Source organism: Pleurodeles waltl, chromosome 11 (genome assembly GCF_031143425.1).
Source record: "Pleurodeles waltl isolate 20211129_DDA chromosome 11, aPleWal1.hap1.20221129, whole genome shotgun sequence".
NCBI lineage: Eukaryota > Metazoa > Chordata > Amphibia > Caudata > Salamandridae > Pleurodeles > Pleurodeles waltl.
The window spans coordinates 336188265-336210918 of record NC_090450.1 but is presented as its reverse complement, the minus strand read 5'-3'; the positions used below and the strand labels follow the sequence as shown (position 1 = coordinate 336210918).

Genomic DNA, 22654 nt, shown 5'->3' with positions numbered 1-22654 from the left:
TAAAAATAGCTTCACCTCACGCTCCTTCAACGCCTTCGGATTCATCTTCTGACAGGAGCCGCATTCCTGGACATCGTGATCCGAACTGAGGCACCAAAGGCAATCATTGTGAGGGTCAGTCACCGACATCCGACCTCCACTCTCCCTGCAGGGCTTGAAACCAGACTTCTTTGTTTTTTCCCTCGATGTCGGCTCCAAAGTATCCCTTCCGAAGTGCGAACGATACAGGTAGCCAGAAAAGTAACCGTTATCGAAGGCACGGAAAAAAGGGAACTGACGTCAGCACCCCAGGACAGGGCCTCTTATTGCCACGATGACGTCACATGGAGCCGCGTGGAGTTAGGCAACTGTGATGTCTTTGCCAATGTGCAGAGCTAGAGAGAAGTTTCAGTTGAATGCTACGCATGGGGAGAATTCATTAGGTGAGGAATCCACAGGTAGTTGTATCCATCAGAAACTAGGTTATGTCTCCCACATCTCACATGGAGTCCCTTTCAGTCAAACGCTGCTAAGCTGAAGCTTGCCACAGAAGCCAGTACCCAAGATTTGTGCACACTGGACTTCCAGGCCTTTACGGACACAGTTTGGAATCCTCGATGCTCTGTGTGTGGTGTTCCATCAGAAACGTTAGAGGACACCTGCTCAATGGTAACAAGCATCAAACCCCAGCAGTGAGTGCAGGAATGCCCTTAGGGACTTAGTGCAGGGCTGCGTTTTTCCAGAGGTACTCTTGCCTGGTTTGGCAGAGTCTAAACTATTATCAGATAATTTTGTAACCATGACGACCCCACAGCTTTAATGGAGAATAAAATGCAATCTTGAAGTATCCATGGGAAAATGGTGGCAGAACAGTTTCAGCTAACCTACTGGTAAATTAAGGTACCACCAAGATAAAAGCACTTGGCGATAAAAAATAAAAAAAACATCCCCCTTCCCCAAATAAATCCATAAACTCAAAAGAGTTTATAAACAACAGCACCTTCTAACTGCAAAATGCTAAGTCCGGGCCTAAAGCTGTTCACACATTAATGCTCAACATCCCATGCAAGAGACTGCGTCTGGCCCATCAGAACTTATTTGTGGCTATATAAGTGTGCAAATATGGAAACCAGCAGCACTACGAGCAGCTCAGTAAGAATAGAGACAACTGAAGAGCTCATATTGCAGAACTCAAATGCCTCCTGAAATGGTAGGGTATAGTCATATCCATGTACTTTCTAACATGCCACCATATGCAGCAGCCAACAACCTGCCTTAAGTCCGTCAAGAAATCAATAACTGAGATTGTTAAACTAAACCATGCCGCAGGTGATTTGTTTTCATTATTTCAAGCACAGAATTTATTGTGGCTGACCTTAGGATTTCCAATCCAGGCTACAAACCATTATGTGGTCAAGACTAATCTACCATACTCATCTCATGCTAAACCACTACAGAGGAGGAATTACTTCTTCCTGCGGAAGGAAGATTCATAGAGAAAGTTTTGCAAGGCTATCACGTCATATGATTCAGGAGTCAAATGAGCCAAAGATAGTGATTTAGCACACAAATAGTTTAAAAGCATTATCCTTCAATTTCGCTCGGCAGGCAGGCAAACGTCTAGCATGCAACATACTAAAACTTTTGCATACCAGAAATTTAAAGCGTAATTCTTTAGAAACCGTCAACATTTTTTTTGTTAAGTGCTCATGCAGAAATCAGAAGAGTATTTTTCTCGTCACAAGGACCACGTTTTCTGCCCATAATGGGTGGGGTGGAGGCAGGTGCCTCTGGTAACGTGTGAAGCTACTGGTACCACTGTCTGGTGCTAAATGGAACATCATGAGGGACTGCTCTGGGGTCTTTGCAGGAAAGCCCCTTTTGGGGCAGAACTGGGAGAAGTTATGGGCTGTCAGGCTGCCTTTCAAAGCAGGGTGTCATTACTTAAAACTAGGATATGAAAATGTGAACATATTTTACTGCTACAGTCTATTAGGAGTAAATGATAGCTATTAACAAATTCCCATAAAGGGCATATATAATTTAAAGAAATAAGGCGTTGGCACCGTGGTTGAAGAACCAAAATTCTGATACTGTTTCAGGAAAACGATTCCAAAAATAAGTATAAAAAGTCGGGGTCCCACACGTTTTTCTGGTTCTTTACATCATTCAGATTTTTAGAAATTTAAATGCACTTTCCATTACAAATGCATAAATTCACTGAAAGAAAAGATAGGAGATGGGATATGGTAAACAAACATATGTAACTCCCTTTTCTTTGATTAGTTATTATGGCGTGAATGAAGATAATCTTACATCTTTACATAAATTGTGTTCTTAGTGGATAGGTAATCCAACAGCTTGCACGTTTTTCTAGGAATTTTAATACTGCAGCATGCCTTGATTTTGTGCATCTCAACAAATGAGAAGGCATAAACCAAAATGAGCAGTAATCCATTCTCAGATCACTTTGCCATAAGAACACAATATTTGCTGAATTCTATTCAATCCTCCATGGTCAGACGGCCCTTTAATAAAGTGTTATTAAAGTATAAAGGGTCAATTTGCAAAATGCATGTATAGAATATTTTTCTAGAGAAATATAGGCACAGGGGTATTAGCTTTGCTGTGGGTGAAGTTTTAAGCTACACTTCAAGGTTAAAACATAGCTTATTAAAGGAACACAGAGCCAAACTAGGGAACTATCTGCAGTCAGAGGTAAGTGGGGGAGGGGAATCTACACCACCTTAAAGATTTATATTTGAAGAAATAAATGGTCGATGATATAACAGAAGGCCAACAAATGCACAAAGAAAGTGAATATATGAGGTGGATGAAATTGTTGGAAGGAAGTTTTTCTTGAATCATTTTAAATCATTACATCAAACTCAGATCATTACACCATCAAACAGTGAGATTCTGAGATAAGTTTCCAAACACACCCAGGACCGATGTCTGCTGAAGTATCATCACTGGAGTATGGGAAGGCTTCGAGGGAAGAGTGGATTACCACATGAATTATATTGATACACACAGATATATATATGGAAAATGTTACTTACCCAGTGTACATCTGTTCGTGGCATGTTCCGCTGCAGATTCACATGCTGTGCATACGTCTGCCATCTAGTATTGGGCTCGGAGTGTTACACGTAGTTTTTCTTCGAAGAAGTGTTTGAGTCAGGGGATCGAGTGAGGACTCCTCTTCAGCTCCATTGCGCATTGGGCATCGACTCCATGTTAGATTGTTTTCCCGCAGAGGGTAAGGTAGGAGTGATAAGAGTATAAAGAAAAGAGATGTCCACGCTAATGGAATGGTATATATATATATATACACACACACACACACACACACACACACACACACACACATACACACACACACACACACACACATATATATATATATATATATATATACACACACACACACACCTACCTTAAACTACTGCAGGCTTCCATGGAGGTGGGAGGGTGCATGTGAATCTACAGCGGAACATGCCACGAACAGATGGACACTGGGTAAGTGACAATTTTCATTCAATGGCATGTGTAGCTGCAGATACACATGCTGTGCATAGACTACAAAGCTGTTAGTCCTCCCATAAAAGCAGTGGTTAGCCTGTAGGAGTTGAAGTTGTTTGAAATAATGTTCTGAGTACAGCTTGACCTACTGTGGCTTGCTGTGTTGCTAAAACATCTACACAATAGTGTTTAGTAAATGTATGTGGTGTTGACCAAGAAGCTGCTTTACATATTTCAGTCATTGGTATATTTCCTAAGAAGGCCATTGTAGCACCTTTCATCCTTGTGGAATGTGCTTTAGGAACAACTAGGAGCTGTCTTTTAGCTTTAAGGTAACATGTTTGGATGCATTTTACTATCCATCTTGCTAAACCTTGTTTTGAATTGGGGTTACCAGTATGAGGTTCTTGAAATGCTACAAATAGCGGTTTAGTTTTCCTGAATGGTTTTGTTCTATGTAGTACATTAGAGCTCTTTTAATGTTTAATGTATGTAGAGCTCTTTCTGCCACAGAATCTGGCTGTGGGAAGAAGACTGGTAGTTCCACTGTTTGTTTGATATGAAAAGGTAATACCACTTTAGGAAGAAATTGATGGTTAGTTCGTAGTACAACTTTATGTTTGTGTACCTGTATGAATGGTTCTTCAATAGTGAAAGCTTGAATTTCACTAACGCTTCGCAATGATGTAATTGCGACTAGGAAGGCAACTTTCCATGTTAAAAATTGCATTTGACATGAGTGCATAGGTTCACATGGTGGGCCCAAAAGTCGCATAAGCACTATGTTTAAATTCCAAGAAGGAACTGGAGGTGTTCTGGGTGGAATAATGCATTTTAAACTTTCCTTGAAGGCTTTGATAACAGGTACGCTAAATAAAGACGTGCACTGTATATTTTACAAATATGCAGAAATTGCAGTGATGTATTTTTATGGAAGAGAAAGCTAGATTTGATTTTTGCAAATGAAGCAAATAACATAGAATATCTTGTATTGATGCTGAAAGAGGGGCAATTTGCTTAGACTGACAGTGATATACAAATATTTTCCATTTGTTGGCATAGCACTTTCTGGTAGTGGGTGTTCTTGCTTGATTAATTACTTCCATACATTGAGTTGGTAATTTTAAATACCCAAATTCTATGATTTCAGGAGCCAAATCGCTAGATTCAGTGTGTTGGGATTTGGGTGCCTGATCTGCCCTTTGTTTTGTGTCAACAGATCTGGTCTGTTTGGGAGTTTGGAGTGTGGTACTACTGACAGGTGTAGTAGTGTTATGTACCACGGTTGACGTGCCCACGTTGGCGCTTATCAGATTGAGTGCATTTTGATGCAATTTGTTGACTAGAAATGGAATGTGCGGGAGAGGGGGAAAAGCGTAAGCAAATATTCCTGACCAATTTATCCATAGAGCATTGCCCTTGGATAGGTGATGTGGGTATCTGGATGCGAAGTTTTGGAATTTTGCGTTTTTGCTGGTGGCGAACAGATCTATGTCTGGTGTTCCCCATTGTTGAAAATATTTTTGAAATACTCGAGGGTGAATCGCCCACTCGTGTGTCTGTTGATGATTTCTGCTGAACATCTGCTAGTTGGTTGTACATCCCTGGAATGTATTGTGCTACCAGGTGAATTTGATTGTGTATTGCTCATTTCCAAATTTTTTGAGTTAGGAGGGCGAGTTGGGACAAATGTGTCCCTCCTTGTTTGTTTAGGTAATAACGTGGTGGTCATGTTGTCTGTTTTGATCAGCACATTCTTGTGACTAAGAAGAGGCTGAAATGCTTTGAGTGCTAGGAAGACAGCAAACAGCTAAGTGATTTATGTGTAGCTGTTTGTGTTGTGAATCCCATTGTCCTTGAATGTTGTGGTGAGCTGCCCAGCCAATCATTGATGCATCAGTTGCAAGGCACTGTTGCAAGAGCAGCATGTTTAGTCTTGCATGTGGAACAATTGCAATACATAATGCCATAATACCTAATAGTCTCATGACAAATGTGAAAGTGTATTGTTGACCGGTCTGTATTTGTCCAATATATTGTGGAATGCTTGTATTTCTCTGCGTATTTGGACTTGCAAGCGCTTTTTGAGTATTTAGTATTGCCCCTAAATACTTTTGTATTTGCGCAGGCTGTAGTTGTGATTTTTGGTAGTTTGAGAACCCTAGCGTCTACAGGGTTTGTATTACATATTGCGCATGGTTTTGACACTGCGTATGACTGATTTTATTAGCCAATCGTCTAGATATGGAAAGAGATGTATGTGTTATCTTCTTAGGTAAGCTGCGACTGCCATTAGGCACTTTCTGAATACCCTTGGAGCTGTTGTTATTCCAAAGGGTTACACTTTGAACTGGTCGTGCTTTTCTTGAATGTCAAACCGGAGATATTTTCTGTGCGCAGGATGGATGGGTATGCGAAAATACGCATCTTTGAGGTCTAATGCTGCCATGAAATCGTGTTGCTGAAGTAGTAGGATAACATCCTGTAGTGTTACCATATGAAAGTCTTCTGACAGAATGTATTGATTGAGGGTTCTGAGATCTAATATTGGCCTGAAGGTGCCATCCTTTTTGCGAATGAGGAAATACAATGAGTAAATTCCCGTTCCTACTTGACGGGTTCTATTGCTTGTTTGAGTAATAGAGATTTGACCTCTTCCTGTAACAGAGTGATATGGTCTGTGGATAGTCTGTAGTTTTTGTGGAAAGTTTGGTGGAGTTCGTATCAATTCTAGGCAATAGCCATTGCAGATAATTGATAATACCCAGTTGTCTGTGGTAATGTTTAGCCAATTGTTGTGGAACTCTTACAGTCTTCCCCCCACAGGGGAGGTGTGAATTGGGAAGGAATGGTACAAGACACTGTTTACCTTGTGAGGCTTGTTTTGATGTCTGATATTGTCCCCTGCCCCTAGGGTACTGGCCTCTATAACCTATGAAACTACCTCTTTGATTTTGAGGTTGGTAGGGTGATTTTGGCTGTGATGTGGATGGCTCTGTACTCTGAGGCCAAAATCCACCTCTAAACTGTGGTTTCCAAAAGGATCCCCTGTACTGTGTGGAGTATAGCGCACCTATGGCCTTTGCGGTGTCAGAGTCTTTACGCAGTTTTTCAATTGCAGTGTCCACCTCTGGGCTCAAAAGTTGTTTTTTTATTGAACGGCATGTTCAACACCACTTGTTGAATTTCAGGTATGAACCTGGAGGACCGGAGCCATGCGTGCCTCCTGATTGTTACAGCAGTGTTGATGCTCCTGGCAGCTGTGTCTGCTGAGTCCAGGGCAGACCTAATTTTGTTATTGGAGATGGCTTGCCCTTCCTCTACTATCAGCTGTGCCCTTTTTTGATGTTCATTGGGGAGATGCTGAATTATATCTTTCATCTCATCCCAATGGGCCCTATCGTATCTAGCCAACAACGCCTGAGAGTTGGCTATTCTCCACTGGTTGGCTGCCTGGGATGACACACTCTACCCTGCAGCATCAAATGTTCTGCTCTCTTTGTCTGGTGGGTGTGCATCACCTGACGACTGCGAGTTTGCCCTCTTCCTAGCAGCGCTTACTACTACTGAGTCTGGAGGGAGTTGCTGAGTTATATACACAGGATCAGAGGGGAGGTGGCTTGTATTTCTTCTCTACCCTGGGAGTCATTATTCTCGCTTTGACAGGCTTGCTAAAAATTTGATCAGCATGTTTTAGCATGCCTGGGAGCGACTGGTATGTTGTGTGCATGGAGGAGAGTGTATTAAATAGAAAAATCGTCCTCCAACTGTTCAGTGTGCATGGTGACACAATGGTATGCTGCAGCCCTGGCTAGTACTTGATTGTACCTTGTACTAACTTCAGGGTGTGAAAGCTTTGAGGGATAGCAGTCTGGGTAGTTATCGGGAATGGGATCTGGATCATAAAGATCCCACGAATCTATATTGTCATGCTGTGAATCAAATGAATGTGATGGTGACTGCAGAGGTGGAGGCCTCTCCTTTGTTCTTGGCACTTTAGCTGGAGGCTGTGCAGTGTCCAATTCCTCCTGAAAGTCTAATTTCCTCTTTGGTTTTGGAGGAGGTGCATTCAAAATTCTGCCAGTTTCTTTGTGGATATGAATCCTGGCTTGCCTTTCATCCATTTGTTCTATGATAGGCTGCATTTGTGAGTCCTCCTCAGTAGATTTTTGTCTTTCTTTAAGTACTTTTGAAAGTCCATGCTCTTCAGTGTAAGCCCGTTTTTTCAGCTCCGAAACTGGCTTTTTCGGGATCAAAAAAGATGGAGTCGAAGATGGTATTGGTTCTGAAAAAGATTTGAGATTTCGACTCGGAAGACCGGTGTTTGCTTGGTTCTGAAACAAAGCTTCGACGCGAGTCAGATGGCTTCGGAGGAGTGGCCTTTTTCGGTGCCAAACTTGTGGGTTGGTCACTGAACGTCTTTTTTCGGCTTGAGCCATGGCCTTCAGGCAGTGCCATCCCCAAGACCTTATGTTCCGGCTTGGATGGGACTGGGGCAGGGGCAGGCCTACTCACGTGCTGTCCTGCCGTGACCGGTCCGTCCTCCTTGGATTCCTGTTCAGAGTCAGATCCTCGAACGGAGACAGCGGTCTGCATGATCTCCTCTTCGACGTTGAGATGTTCGGTGCTTTTAGATGCCATCTCGAGTCTCCATGCTCTTCTGTCTTGGAACGTCTTCTTGGATCGGAAGGATCTGCAGGCCTCGCAATTTTCTTCCCGAAGGTCAGGGGAAAGGCAGAGATTACAGACGAGCTGTTGGTTCGTATAAGTGAATTTAGTGTGATACCAAGGACAGAATCAGAATGGAGTCCAGTCCATGAGGCTTCCACGCAGTTGGCCCACGAGGCCTGAGTTAGGCGCTGGTGCCCCGAAGGGCGAGTAAAGATGTCTGATCCAATGGTACCGAAGTGTTGATAGAAGGTGTAACGCGATCAAAACAATACCAGCGAGAAATAAAGAGTTTAAGCTTTTCCGAATCAAACTATCAGAGCGAAAGAAAACTTGTCCGAACCCGATGGCGGAAAGAAAACAATCTAACATGGAGTTGATGCCGATGCGCAATGGAGCCGAAGAGGAGTCACTCGATCCCGTGGCTCGAAAACACTTCTTCGAAGAAAAACAACTTGTAACACTCTGAGCCCAACACTAGGTGGCAGACGTATGCACAGCATGTGTATCTGCAGCTACAAATGCCATTATATATATATATCTCAGAGGAGACTGATCACAAATATTCTGGCATATCACTTAATGTAGTACAGGCTCTAGGCCATCCAGATGAATGTGACTGAATTCCTAAGCCACAGGTAGTAAGCTATTTAGGTACATTTATTAATACAAAGTATCCTGATTAAATCTAAACTATCTCCCTATGATAAAACTGAAAATATATTTTCCAGATGGTAAGGTATGCACTTCTCAAATAAGGGACAAAGCGCGAGTTACAAAGTCTATTCTGAGAGCAGAGTTTTTTTTTTTCCATAGGCAGAAAAATTGGCTTCTAGCTTCATACAGCGAGGACAGCAAACTCAAATGTAAAGTGATGAATTACAATTAACAAAGAATATGGATGTATGCCGTTCTTGCCTTAAATTATATTATTTTGTTTTCCTGGCCACTTTTTTCTTTTTAAAACCACTACAAATAGTTAACATAAAAACAGATCTTATCACAAGATAACTCAAGGGAAGTGGGGGGTGGGGTGGGGGTGAGGTTTAGTTGCCTTTATGAAGTCTCCAAAATTTGAAGAATTGTGTTTCTTCAAATTTACCACTGTAAGAGATAGCTTTTTTAAAGATCTATTATTTCAGAACTACACAAATTTATAACCATTGATTGTGCCAATATTTCAGTCTACAGATCATTAAAAAAAAAAAAAAGGGAAGACATTTTTTTCAAATCTCTGCAATTTTTTCACTGGGAAAACTAATGATAGATGGTTGATTTATTACACACCTAGGAAAGCTAAAAAGTATCCCTAGGCTTATGTGCCAAAATATTATTATTGTAGATTGGTGGCACTTGCTGGGAATGTATCCGAGTTAAAGATTTCTTTGGAACTAGATTTTTAAATGTATAAACTTTACTACAGTGTGTGACATTTAAGATTGGCATGCAATTAATTTGGTCCACCACATAGTTAAGACGGGTGTGATCTATCAAAGCAATATGCTTAAATAGGAGCATACAGTTTGGAAACAAAATTGCTTTTCATAAAACATTCTGGGATCCCAAAAACAAATAAAAACAGCCTCATGAAAATAGAATCCATGTACTAAGTGGAATGAGACTTAATAGCCACTCCCACGACTGTTATGAAGTATATTAACATATAGTTCAAACGTAAACATACGAATTGCCACAGTGCAAAGTGTTTTTAACCAATGTAATGTCTTGATTAGGTTGTTAAAAAAGCACTCTAAAATATACTTACAGCAATTTACACTTTTTGGCCCACTCCAATTCACATCCATACAACATATTGCACCACTGGCTGTGACAGGAAAACGAAAAATACAGAAAACTAACAGTGAGGATCAAAACACTCAGCACCAACAAAACTAACAGGCAAAACTTAATGTCCATTGCTGGCGCAAGTGCAGCTCACAAATACATCCTCAGACAATCCACCAACACAGACTGTGCTGTACATTGACTAAAACAAAAAACAAAAAAAAATTAAAACATTAAAAAAAAAACACACACACACACAACCTACTTACTTAGTAGGTCTCCATGCAATCAGCCCTCAAAAACCATGAGAATGACAACCTTTAGCGAGAATATAACCACCAATATTAAAGACATTATCGGGTGGAGTTTTCTAGAAGGATCACGGGCAGTTGAATAAAATGAGGTAAAAAGGAACCTGTGCTCAGATTGCAAATCGCTAGAAGGGCCAACAATTTGGTATGAATGCTTTTGACAGTGGGAGGCAGTGAACCCGTCTTGTGGTGCTTCATTACCAAGATGGTGAGCACTGGGTGGGAACTGAAGCCCAAAACCGATCAGATGGGAAATGGATTCTGCTCATACACAATGCAGCAGGTAAGGCCTAGCAGTGTATGCCGAGAAAGACAGGCAAAAAACACACAGCATTCATCCAAGATGGCACATGTATATGAAGTCCTTGGCAGAAGACAGAATCCCCAACTTGTTCGAGCAGAGGTCTAACTTAACCTGCTACTCAATCTGAGAGGGGCAGTGTTGCAGGCAGTGAAATAGATGGGTTACATACAAAACACACAGCAGGTATGGTATTGTGGCCTCAATGCACAAAATGAAGTAACATCTTTATTTCCAAAGCTGTCCGATGGGCTTATGCTGGGCTTCTTTTATAGCTTCCTCAGCAAGAGATCGGATTTCATTGTGCAAGTCTTCAATTGTCTTGGAAGCATCAATCACCTAAAGTTTGTTTTCCCCCACAGAAAAAAACAAAAAAAACAATCATAAGCAGTATCCTCTAGTGAAACTATATTTTATATACATAAAGATATATATCATGCTATCAAGCCCCCGCACCCAAAAACAAAAAATGTAAGCAGATGCTCAGTGCAGGATAATATATTAATTGTTTTGTCCCCTCAACTACATAGGTTGATCTAAAATGTGGTCACCCATTTGCATCACTTGAGAACACATAAAAGAAGGATAACGTGTCATATGTATAGCTCACCAGTGAAGTCAAGGTACTTCAAACTCATTTACAGAAAGATCATAGAGCTCACTACTACTATTGGTATGGTCCCCCACTGAGGAGATTCTAACTCTATACCCACCTCACCTTGTTGGTTTAATTGTGACCTGCCTCACCCTGTTTACCCAAGCTCCACCACTCACTACCAGTCAACCCTGCAAACACCCCCCCAAATATCTTCATAACCTAAAAAGCCTATGCCACTGGAACCACTATTTATGACCCAGTAGCTGTATTAGTCACAAAAACTGTTTTTGTCAATCTGATAATTTAAAAAATATATTTTACCCAGCCAGAACACACATATGATGTGGCACATTAGAAGAAAAAAAGAAAAGGAATTCTATTTTGATCCAATTAGTCACATGTCAATTAATCTTCTCATTTATAGGTTACAAAGTATTTTCTATCCCATTTTGTTAGGTTGTTCATGTGCAACATTTTTGCAAACGTAAGATTCACCTTCCAGTTCAATGTCTTGTCATTTCTGAGCTCCTGAAATCTCTGTAAGACTTTCCTCTGGAAGTTAGTGGTCTCATAGCGCTCCGCTCCAAAACCACCCCTCTGCTCTGCCTCAGCTGTGCTCAGTTCAAGGAACAGGATCAAATCTGGCTTCGGGAGTCCCACATCAGGCTGTTTACACCAGTCCAGCGAGAAGTTCTAAAGAGAGGAATTAGGCTCAACACTACACACACTAGAAACTAGATCTCAATGGCAAAAGAGCACAAACAATAGTCACAAAGACGATTGCTCATGACAAAAATGAGCTAGAATATGGTCTAAACAGATATACGGGCGACTTACCTGTGCTCTGGCCACATTTCAGGAGACCAAAGGTGCAGCAAGTAAAGGAAGAACATGGAACTACCAGGAGGAAATGCACTTGTAAAGGAAAAGAATCAAGTTTTTGTGGATGAGCAGCTTTGCTTTAAACCAGTGTTAGCACCTGAAACCTATTCACATCAGTCTGGTCTTTGGCCAAGCATCATATGACCACATGATACCACCTAAAGTGAACAGCACACATCACCACCCCTCCTGGTAAAGATGAGTGAATTACAATATTGTACCCCTCTGAGGTATATGTTTGCAACTCACCTTTTTGGCACTGGTGAAGGCCACTCCTGAGAAGGCATATCTGTCCACCACCAAGGTGACACCACTGTGTAGCTTCTGCTTCATCCAAGATCTAAGAAAAAAAACAGCAGAGGAAGGATGAGGTCAGTCAAAAAACCCATTGTGTAGCAAATAAATGCCCCCACCAAACTGGGTAGCGAATAAAGAATTTGTAAAGCGGTCTTAATTATACTACAGGCACCATGAAATACTCCAACTAGACTGCACCTGGTAGGCTCATGGACACTGCCTTCAAGCATTTGAGGTTCGAGGTACTGCTCCATCTCGTTTCATAGGACACAGTTCTACATGACACCACCAAAGGAGGCTGCAGACAAATGAACCCAAAGGTGGCTTGAATACTTGGGTCTGACCAAAATAAATTATGGGCTGGGAGAGATTTGATAACTAGGTTAAATGTGACAGATCCAGGGTTTAGTCTAGAACAGTGGATCATAATCTGTCACCCGGGGGCCCCTTGTGGTCCATGAAGCCTATTCAAGAGGGCCACAACTGCTTAGAAAATAAACAGATGAGTAAGTTGTATGTAATAAAAAAAAAAAACCAAAATATGAAATTGAAATTTGTAAAACGTTCTGTAAACGTGAAGTAATTTTAAACTGTAGGCTAAACATTAAGTTGGTATCCTCAGAATGATTTGTGTGGGAGCACTGCAAGTGCATCAAACAGAACTTAGTATAGACGATGAGTGGACTCGATTGAATTTAGAAAAGCTCCAATCTTCCAATAAATTTTCTTTTTAAAAATGTATATTTGTAAAAAAAATATATATATTTTTGGTGAAATATATATATATATATATATATATATATATATATTTTTTTTTTTTTACAACTGTTACCTGAATAAAGTTTTAGGGATTTGTTTGATCAATGTTCATTTCTTCTTTTTTTTGTGGAGGTACAAATCATCAAAATACCTAGGCCGGGATTACATCTTCCAACAATGACTCAGTAGAGGGGGGAGGAATTAATGATTAAGTGGGAGTTCACAGCATTAATAAAGTTTAAGAACCACTGTCCTAGAAGTTTCAAATCAAACTTTTCCTTGCAGGTCACTTAAAGCAAGCATTTTACTACAGAAGAGAGGGGAGCAATAATAAAGTAGGATTACTTAAAACATATTACTGATTTGCAACTGAGGATCTCAAAGTGTGAAATAAAGTGACATTGCTATATCAACGATTGCTGGGATCTATTGCCAGCACACTTTAGTTGGTCTCAACCATATAGATTTGCGACAAGTTTCAAATCTTTGAAAAACCAAAACAAAGCATATTCAATTTCTCCAACACATAGCTTCAATTGTCTTACATATACGTTCCTATAATTTGTTGAGTTTCAATACAATAGTGTCAAGAACAGATATTCCCTAAAGCAGTGCTTCCCAAACTTTAGAACCACAACCCAATTTTTAGAACGATAAACTTTCGCAACCCTACCTACATTTGATAGATGAAGCAGTGCGATTTTTGAATGCAACTAAATCATTGGGTGGTAGCACTGTTATTTACAGATTGCAAATTTAGGGGCAATTTCAGTGGAATGTGCTTACAGTTTTACTGCTTAGAGTATATATAACAAACAGTAATGTGTGGAATTCCAGTTTCTATTAATATTTATCATTTGCACATCACCAAGCAGTGTCTTGAATTGTTTTGATTGTATTCAAATCTGCTTCCAGCACACTTCAGAATTACAAAAAGTGCTTCATTTTTGCTTTCCTAACTACAGTTTTCTTTTTAAACAGGTATTTATATTTGTGTGTTTTGCAAAGAAAAAAAACCCGACATCCTACAGCCTTTCCGTTCACACTCTCCATACTCCTGCAAGACGGTTGCATATGCCACTTTAAAAACTCCTGTCACTTGGTATTCAGAGAAAGAAAAATAACAAGCATCTTTCACCTATGAAAGAACTATCAGCGTGTTTTTTTTTGTTTGTTTAACATGCTGCATAGCAGGACGATCAACAGAGAAAGAACGGACAGCAAGAGAATGATAAAACCGGAAGGATAGCAGGCTGATGGCAGGGAAGTACAGAACAAAAGGGACAATGGGAGGAGGTCTGGGGGCAGCTGGGCCAGTGGAAGGAAGGTGGAGAGTAGAGAAGGGTAAGTTACTTACCTGTAAAATCCTAGTTATCTTCCAGGGGTATCCTCAAAGTCATAAACATTGAATATTCCCGCCCCGTGCGGGGATCCCGGAGCATATACAAAAACACACATGTATAAATATGAAATATATATCATTTTTTAGTAGACAATTTTCATACCACATTCATGTATACATGTGTATAACAGCAATGCAGACTATAATGATGAACAGGCTAAAATGCTTTATTTCTATGGAGTTTTTTTTTTTTTTTTAAACACTTTCCTTTATAATTACAAGAAAAAAAAACTTTCTAAAGCCCCATAGCCGGGCACAGAAAAAGAAGTACCAGCAACACATGTGAAAAAAGATAAAAAAACTACACTGAAAACAAGAGCATTATTAGCCAATAGGCTGCATGCAGGTTAATTCAGCAGAACCACAAAATTTGGCACCGTCCCTTTAAGACCCTGAGCACCTCCAGTATCCCACCATGCCTCAGGGGTGAAGGAGAGGTGACAGTTGGTTCACAGTTAGGTCAGTACTTTTTTACGGTGACAAAGCATCCAACAGATTAGATAGATTGTCTGTACTGCACTTCTAGGAGACTTGCGTCCGGGGAGGAGGGTGGGTTGTTTATGACTTTGATGAGGATACCCCTAGAAGAGAACTAGGATTTACAGGTAAGTAACTTATCCTTCTCTTCCAGGGGATCCTCATCAATAGTCATAAACATTGAATAGATTAGCAAGTCCATCCCTTATCTCTGCGGACTGTCTAAAAGAAGTGCAGGAACAAGACATACACTATGCAAACAAATTTCTCAGAGACGCTTGACCAACTTGAGCGTCCGCTTTGGCATCTGAATCAACACAGTAATGCCTAGTAAATGTATGTACAGATTTCCATGTAGTGGCCGTACAGATTTCCATGTAGTGGCCTTACAGATTTCAGAGATTGGAACATTATTAAAGAGGGCAGCAGTAGCCGATTTTCCTCTTGTCGAATGAGCCTTAGGCCTAGCCAATAACTGTTTGTTAGCCAATTGATATGCAGTAATAATACATGAAACTATCCATCTAGATATGGTTCGTTTTGAGGCTGCATCGCCTGTTCTCGTATGCCCGTAATTTGCAAACAGGTGGTGAGATCGTCTAATCAATCAATTTGGTCTTATCCGGGTAAAATTTTAGCACTCTTTTCAAATCCAGGGAGTGCAAGGCTTTCTCCGCTGGAGTATCCGGATTGGGGAAAAAAGTTGGTAGTGATATAGTCTGATTGATGTGAAAATCCGACACTACCTTCGGTAAGAATGATGGATGAGTTCTTAGAACAACTATTTTCATGAAAAACCGTGTACGGTTCCTTGGAGGACAAAGCCGGAATCTCACTGACCCTCCTAGCCGAAGTAATGGCTACGAGAAAGGCTGTCTTCCACGTAAGGTGTTGCAAAGAAGCTTTGTGGATAGGCTCGAAAGGAGGGCCCATGAGTCTAGATAATACTATGTTCAGTTCCCATGGAGGCGAGGGTTTTCGAATGGGTGGAAAAACCTTCTTTAAACCTTCTAAGAAATCCTTGACTACTGGCATTGTAAAGAAGGATTCCTGAGAAGGTGACTTACGATAAGCTGTAATGGCAGATAAATGTACCTTAATAGACGACACTTGCAGACCTGATTTCGCCAGATGGAGCAGGTAAGACAATATGACCTCCTCCTGAGCCAGAATAGGATTCTGACCCTGCTGATGACACCATATGTAGAACCTCTTCCACTTGAACGCGTAAGAGCGCAGCGTGGAAGGCCTTCTGGATTCCTTTAAAATGTTCATGCATTCCTGCGAGAGCCCTAGATGCCCATACTGCAGGAATTCAGGAGCCATGCCGTCAAGCTCAGAGAGGGAAGGTTGGGGTGAAGAATCTTGCCTCCCAGCCTGCAAAGGAGATCCAGTCTGCACGGCAGCCTCTTGTGTGGTTGTTCTGACAGGTTGAGGAGATCCGTGTACCAGAACTGACGAAGCCATTGCGGGGCTATGAGAATCATTCTGGTGTTGGATCTGTAGAGTTTGTGTATCACTGCTGGTATCAGGGGAAATCGGTGGAAAAGCGTAGAGAAATATCCCTGACCAGTCGATCAACAGGGCATTCCCTTGAGACCCTGGAGGGTAGAACTTGGACGCGAAGTCTGGGCATTTTTTGTTTACCTAGTCTGCAAACAGATCTAACTGAGGCTGACCCCATTGAACGAAGATGTCTTCGACAACCTTGTCGTGAAAAACCCAGTTGTGGGCGTCAGAGGGATCTGCTTAGGAAGTCCGCATCCACATTTTGATGCCCTGGGAGGTGAATTGCTGTAAGAGACATTCCCCTCGCTATGAGCCAATTCCAAATGGCTTGAGACTCCAGAGACAGGGGCCGGGATCTCGTACCTCCTTGCTTGTTCAGATAATACATTGTCGTCGTATTATCTGTCTGCACCAGGAGAGACTTTACCTGAATTGATGGTGCAAATGATTTGAGAGCCAGATGAACCGCTCTTTGCTGGACCACAAGCCCTGAGCTTGAAGGAAACCCAGGTGAGCTCCCCAGCCCTGAAGCGATGCATCCGTTTCCAGAGTGTCAGAAGGGATTTGATGGTGAAAAGGAACTCCTAATGACAGGTGATGTCTGTACATCCACCACTGTAATGATTGTCGCGCTCCTACCGGAAGAAGCATCCTGTTCTCCCAGTGGCCTGTGTTGATTCCAGTTTTCCTCTAGAGCCTCTTGAAGAGGTCTCATATGCAATCTGGCGTTCGGGACAATGAAAATGCAAGAGGCCATGGAGCCCAACAGAGATGTCATCTGATGGGCCGTAGGCGCGGGGGAACCAAGAAGATCGCAACACTTCCTCCTTATTGATAACAGTTGTTCCTCCGAAGGATACACTCTTTCTAGCTCTGTATTCAGTATCGCTCCCAGGTAGTGGAGCGTTTGTGTTGGGATGAGGGTGGACTTTCGGAAGTTGACTTGCAGACCTAGAGATCGGAAAACACTGAGCACAATGTCTAGATGCTTGTTCGCCTGTTCCGGAGGAGGCTTTCAGTAGCCAGTCGTCTAGGTATGGAAAAATAAAAAAATTCTGCTTCCTTAAATGTGCTGCTACCGTTGCTACACACTTGGAGAATGCACGAGGGGCAGAGTTGAGGCCGAAAGGAAGCACCTTGAACTGATTGTGTTGGGTGGCTATCACAAATTGTAGGAATTTCCGATGTTTGGGAATGATCAGGATATGAAAATACGCATCCTGCAGATCTATGGAGCACATCCAGTCTCCTCAATGCAGTTGAGGGAAAATCTGATGACCCAGCATTCTGAGTTTTTGCTTCCGTATGTATTTGTTCAGCAGCCTCAAGTCTAGAATCGGTCTGAAGACTCCTTCCTGACCCTTTTTTGCTACTAGAAAATAGCAGAAGTATACCCCCTTTCTTCTTTGGGCAGCTGGCACCTTTTCTCTCGCTCTTTTCTACAACAGGGCGTGAACCTCTTTGCGTAGTAAGTTCATGTGATCAGGTCTCGACTTGGTTGGTGGCAATTGAGGTGGAAGTTGACGGAAAAGAAGAGAGTATCCACTCTCTACAATGTTCAGCACCCATTTGGCTCGTTATGCCATGCCACTCGTGAGCGAACGCTGTGATACTTCCCCCCAACCGGAGTGATGTACGGTATTAAGGGAAGCGAACCCTCATTGTTTTGCGGGGGCTTTGGGAGTAGACTGCTGAGGTCTGCTTGATCCTCGGTCTCTTGTGGCCTTGCAAGACTGGAAGAGAGGACGCCCTTGTTTTTGTTGAGGTCTTTGAGACCAATAAGGGGTTTGAACCCTCTGTTGGAAGGGGCGCCTGTCGTAAGGGCTGTACCTCCTTCTGAAGTCTTTCCTTCTTTCGAGGCCCACTGCCTTCATTGTGTCGACCTCCGCCTTCATACATGCCATCTCATCATCCGTGTGGGTGGTTCCAAATAACTAGTTTCCGTTAAATGGAAGATTCATGATACACTGTTGGGCTTCCTGCTTTAATCCTGTGAGCCTCAGCCAGGAAGATCTTCTCGCGCAAACCCCATGCACGTATCCATGCGCCGCCAAGTCTGCACCGTCTGCTGCTGCACTGATGATTTGATTGGACACCAGACTTCCCTCCTGAAAGTCCTGCCTGTCCTCTCTAGGCAACTTTTCCGCAAATCTGCTCAGCGAGTCCCAGAGGCATCAATCATATCTGCCTAGGAGTGCTGAGGCGCTGGAGTCCATTATTGACGCCGCCGTGCCACATATCTTCCTCCCCAGAGAGTCCAGATGTCTACTCTCCTTGTCCGGTGAAACCATTGAGGATGACGCCACTGAATGCGTCTTGCGGGCTGCGGCTAACACGACTGAGTCTGGTGGTGGATCAGCCCTGAGAAACAAAGGATCCTGATCAGGGGCCTTGTACTTTTTCAAGATCCTAGCGGGAGCTGAACGGAGGTTTGCTGGTGTTAAAGTCTCCATGGTTGGCTGGAGAAGACCAGGCACGAGAGGTAACAACTTTTTTGAAACCGTCCTGTGTTGCAGGGTTTCGAAGATTACTGACGAGGAAGTTGAAGGTTCCGGGACATCAATATTAAGCTTTTGTGCTGCCCTGAGCAGCACTTCAGTGAAAGTTGTCATCCACCGGGGAAACTCTAGCTGGTGGAGAATCCATCAGAGTCGGGGAGTAACCTCTTATGGAAGACCTAGACGATGTGGACCAAGAAGGAGACCTTCTGTGATGGAGCGACCTTGACCTAGACCTCCTCTGGGAGCGTGACCTGCTCCTAGATCTTGTTGTAGTGCGCCGAGGCCTAGTGGCAGACTGGTGAGACGTAGAACCAGCCCGTTCTGTATGCGCCGTTGGCGATGGTGTCTGTGGAAGCGACGCTGATGGTGAATACATCCGCGAGTATGGAGTCTGGCGAAGCAGGAGCCTTGTTAAGACTCTCCAACCACCTTGGCGATAGGTTTATGGGAGAGATGTGCCCTGAGGATGAGGCCCTTGACCGTCTAGACTCTCCACTCCCTATGGAGACCACTGGACTTGGTGGAGTGACATTCTGGTCAGCCAGTGGTTGCTGACGCCCTTCCCTTGACAGATCGGCAGTACCTGTCTCGATGTCGAAAGGTGTACAAACGTTGAAGAAAGTACTGTGGACTGCTCAGGTCTCAACTTTGAGCACCTAGACGGCGACCGGTGGTCTCTTGTATGTGCGCGGCTCGACATCGTATGCTTCGCCGTCAAGTGATGGACTGCTGACGACGGAAGCCTCTGCTCTCCCTGTTGAGGCGATCTCGACGTCGTCTTCTGTGCTGTCGAGGGGTGTGATGCCTTCGACGGCGTACGAGCACAGCAGTGCTGGCTCAGCATCGATCGGTGAGTTGCCGCCGACTGAGATCTGTCCTGAAGATGGCTGTGCGCCTTCGACATCGTATCCTTCAACGTCTGTCGGGTCACAGTTGACGGCGATATGCGATGGTGGCAGCGATGACGTAGATGGGGAACAGAGAGGCACCTTCTTACCAGCTGACGTCGATTTAGCCTGTCTCTCCTTAGAATGGCTTGTTGACTGCCTGGGAAGCGAAGAGGATGATGTTTTCTGCCTCTCATGAAGTCTGATCTTCTGTCCTTCAGAGTCCTTTTGGACATGTTTTTACAGTGCCTGCATGTGTCAGGGCAGTGGCTCTGAGGCAAACACAATACAGAGAGAGTGTGGATCAGACTGGGCCTTCTTCCCACAGGAAGGGCACTTCAAAGAGAGAAGGCATTTTCCAGTCAGGAAAAAATCCCCACACTCAGAAAAAGGTGAAAAACGTCGAGTGAAGGTAGAAAAAAACAATGTTTTTGAATATTTTTCTGTGAAAAACTGAAATTGAGAGCTCAATGTTCAAGGATCCTCTCAGAAGAAGCGGGAAAAAAGAACTGACCTAACTGTGAACCAACTGTCACCTCTCCTTCACCCCTGAGGCGTGGTGGAATACTTAGTCACAGTGCCAAATTTTGTGGTTCTGCTGTATTAACCTGCATGCAGCCTATTGGCTAATAATGCTCTATTGTTTTTAATGTAGTTTTTTCTCTTTTTTCACATGTGTTGCTGGTACTTCTTTTTCTGTGCCTGGCTATGGGGCTTTAGAAAGTTTAAAAAAAAAAACTCCATAGAAATAAAGCATTTTAGCCGGTTCATTATAGTCTGCATTGCTGTTATACACATATATGAATCTGGTATGAAATTTGTCTACTAAAAAAAAATCTATATTTTTCATACTTATACATGTGTGTTTTTGTATATGCTCCGGGATCCACGCACGGGGTGGGAATATTCAATGTTTATGACTACTGATGTGGATCCCCTGGAAGAGAAACAATGGACATCAGAGCAAGGTGGAGGTGAGGGGGTTGGGAATACAAGCACATGCATTCCATAAGAGTACATATGCAAAAGAAAAGGAAAAAAAGTACCTGAAGGGGCCTGCAGCCTGTCAGTCAATAGGAGGACACTGGCCTCAGACAGTAATCTGTACTTAATCCATGCTTGAAATCAGGGGCACAGAGAATCCCCAAAAGGAAGAGGCAAGGAAGAGCCTCTGAACAATAAAAAGAAGCAAGGAAATGAGCGAACTTGGAGCCAACCAATGGCAAGTAATGGGAAAGCTGTAAATCAGTTTTTTTTTGTTTAATAAACGTTTACGTGCGATTTTGCAAACACCATAATCGCTATGCAAACTAAGCCTAAAGACAATCACCAGATTAAAAGAATAAGCAGCAGTTTGTCAAAAGACATAGCCTAGCATTTGCCGCCCTTTAGAGCACTGGCAAGAGTTACAAGATAAAACACAATCTAAAGGCATGCTTATTTATTGGTTGGACTTTCTCGACCCATAGTTTGGGGAACACTGCTCTACAGCAGTGATCCCTTAACTTGCAGTCCACAATGCTCCTAAGGGAGGTCAATGGCCATTTAGAAACTTAAATATATGTACTTAAAGCAAAATGTAGAACTGAAAATGGAAAACTCAAGGATTTGAGAACAAAGGCTTAAAAAAATAAAAAAATAAAATAAAAAAATTAAGTTGGCATCCTTAACTTGATTCGTGGGAGCAGCGCAGATACAGCAAACAATGTAGTATGGAGTGGTGTGGGCTAAATGACGCACAAAGCTAGCCAGAAGACCTGATTTGAAGAACTGTATATCCATCAAAGTTTTAAGCAAGTTTTAACAGTGGCAGAAGTATTGCTGGGTAATGTATTTCTTGAAAAGATGCGAGTATGCTCCAGGAGTTGGTGGGCGGCGCACTCCACTGCCGGTGCCCAGTGACAGAGAGGACCAATCTCAAAATTTATATAATACCAAGAATTTTCACCGCACTCCACGAGGTGCCAGTAACGTGTATTTTATTGCAGTAACAACCACCAACGCGTTTCAACTCCCCAAGGAGTCTTGATCAAGACTCCTTGGGGAGTTGAAACGCATTGGTGGTTGTTACTGCAATAAAATACACGTTACTGGCACCTCGTGGAGTGCAGCGAAAATTATTGGATATATATATATATATATATATACATATACACACACATACACACACATATATACATATACACACACACACATATACATACATATACACACACACAAAAAACCACCTTAGAAAGATTCACTTTCTGCTACAGAGTAAAAGGCCCAAGTGAAACTCTCCTGAGGTATTTGTGGGTGCAAGATAGTTTAGGGAGTTAATGTTTTAGCTGCAGCGATCCTGGTTTTTTAGGGATCTCTCAAGTTACAATTCTTGCACAACAGCAAGAGGGTAATGCATCCGCTTCAAACAACTCCATGCTAACTGCAAGCTGTATGTTTGAAACCTAGTAGGTTTTAAATCAATCTTTAGTTATTCTAAGGTTGGTTAAGAGGGGTTTGAGGGGTAGTGATAGCCACTTCTTACAAAGTCCCAAAACTTAACTGGTTTATAGAAAACATTGTTTAGTAAGACATGCCTAGCTTTCTGTACCACATTATTACAACACATTGTACATAACAAAATTACACAAAGTATACCTAGGCCTGTATCTCACAAACAAATGCAAGGGCATTTCTCATGCACAAAAAACATGTGACAGTGTAAGCTTGATGGCCCAACTTACTCAAACACCTCTAATTCAGCTCCAACATCTACAATTAGGCTTTCTAGACA

At 42.4% G+C, this 22654-nt stretch overlaps 1 protein-coding gene across 3 annotated transcripts in view; it reads right to left on the bottom strand.

Annotated features, from left to right (window-relative positions):
• Positions 1-9770: 9770 nt before the first annotated feature.
• Positions 9771-22654, bottom strand: part of DTYMK (deoxythymidylate kinase) — a 54254-nt gene continuing 41370 nt past the window's right edge. For 2 of the 3 annotated variants that reach the window (XM_069213622.1, XM_069213624.1), the window contains exons 3-5: positions 12299-12389; positions 11663-11860; positions 9771-10908 (exon numbers count right to left, since the gene is read on the bottom strand). In XM_069213622.1, coding sequence (XP_069069723.1) covers positions 10798-10908; positions 11663-11860; positions 12299-12389 — 400 coding nt within the window. In that variant the 3' untranslated portion in view covers positions 9771-10797. The remainder of the gene's footprint in view (positions 10909-11662; positions 11861-12298; positions 12390-22654) is intronic. The other variant, XM_069213621.1, reaches the window with a different exon arrangement.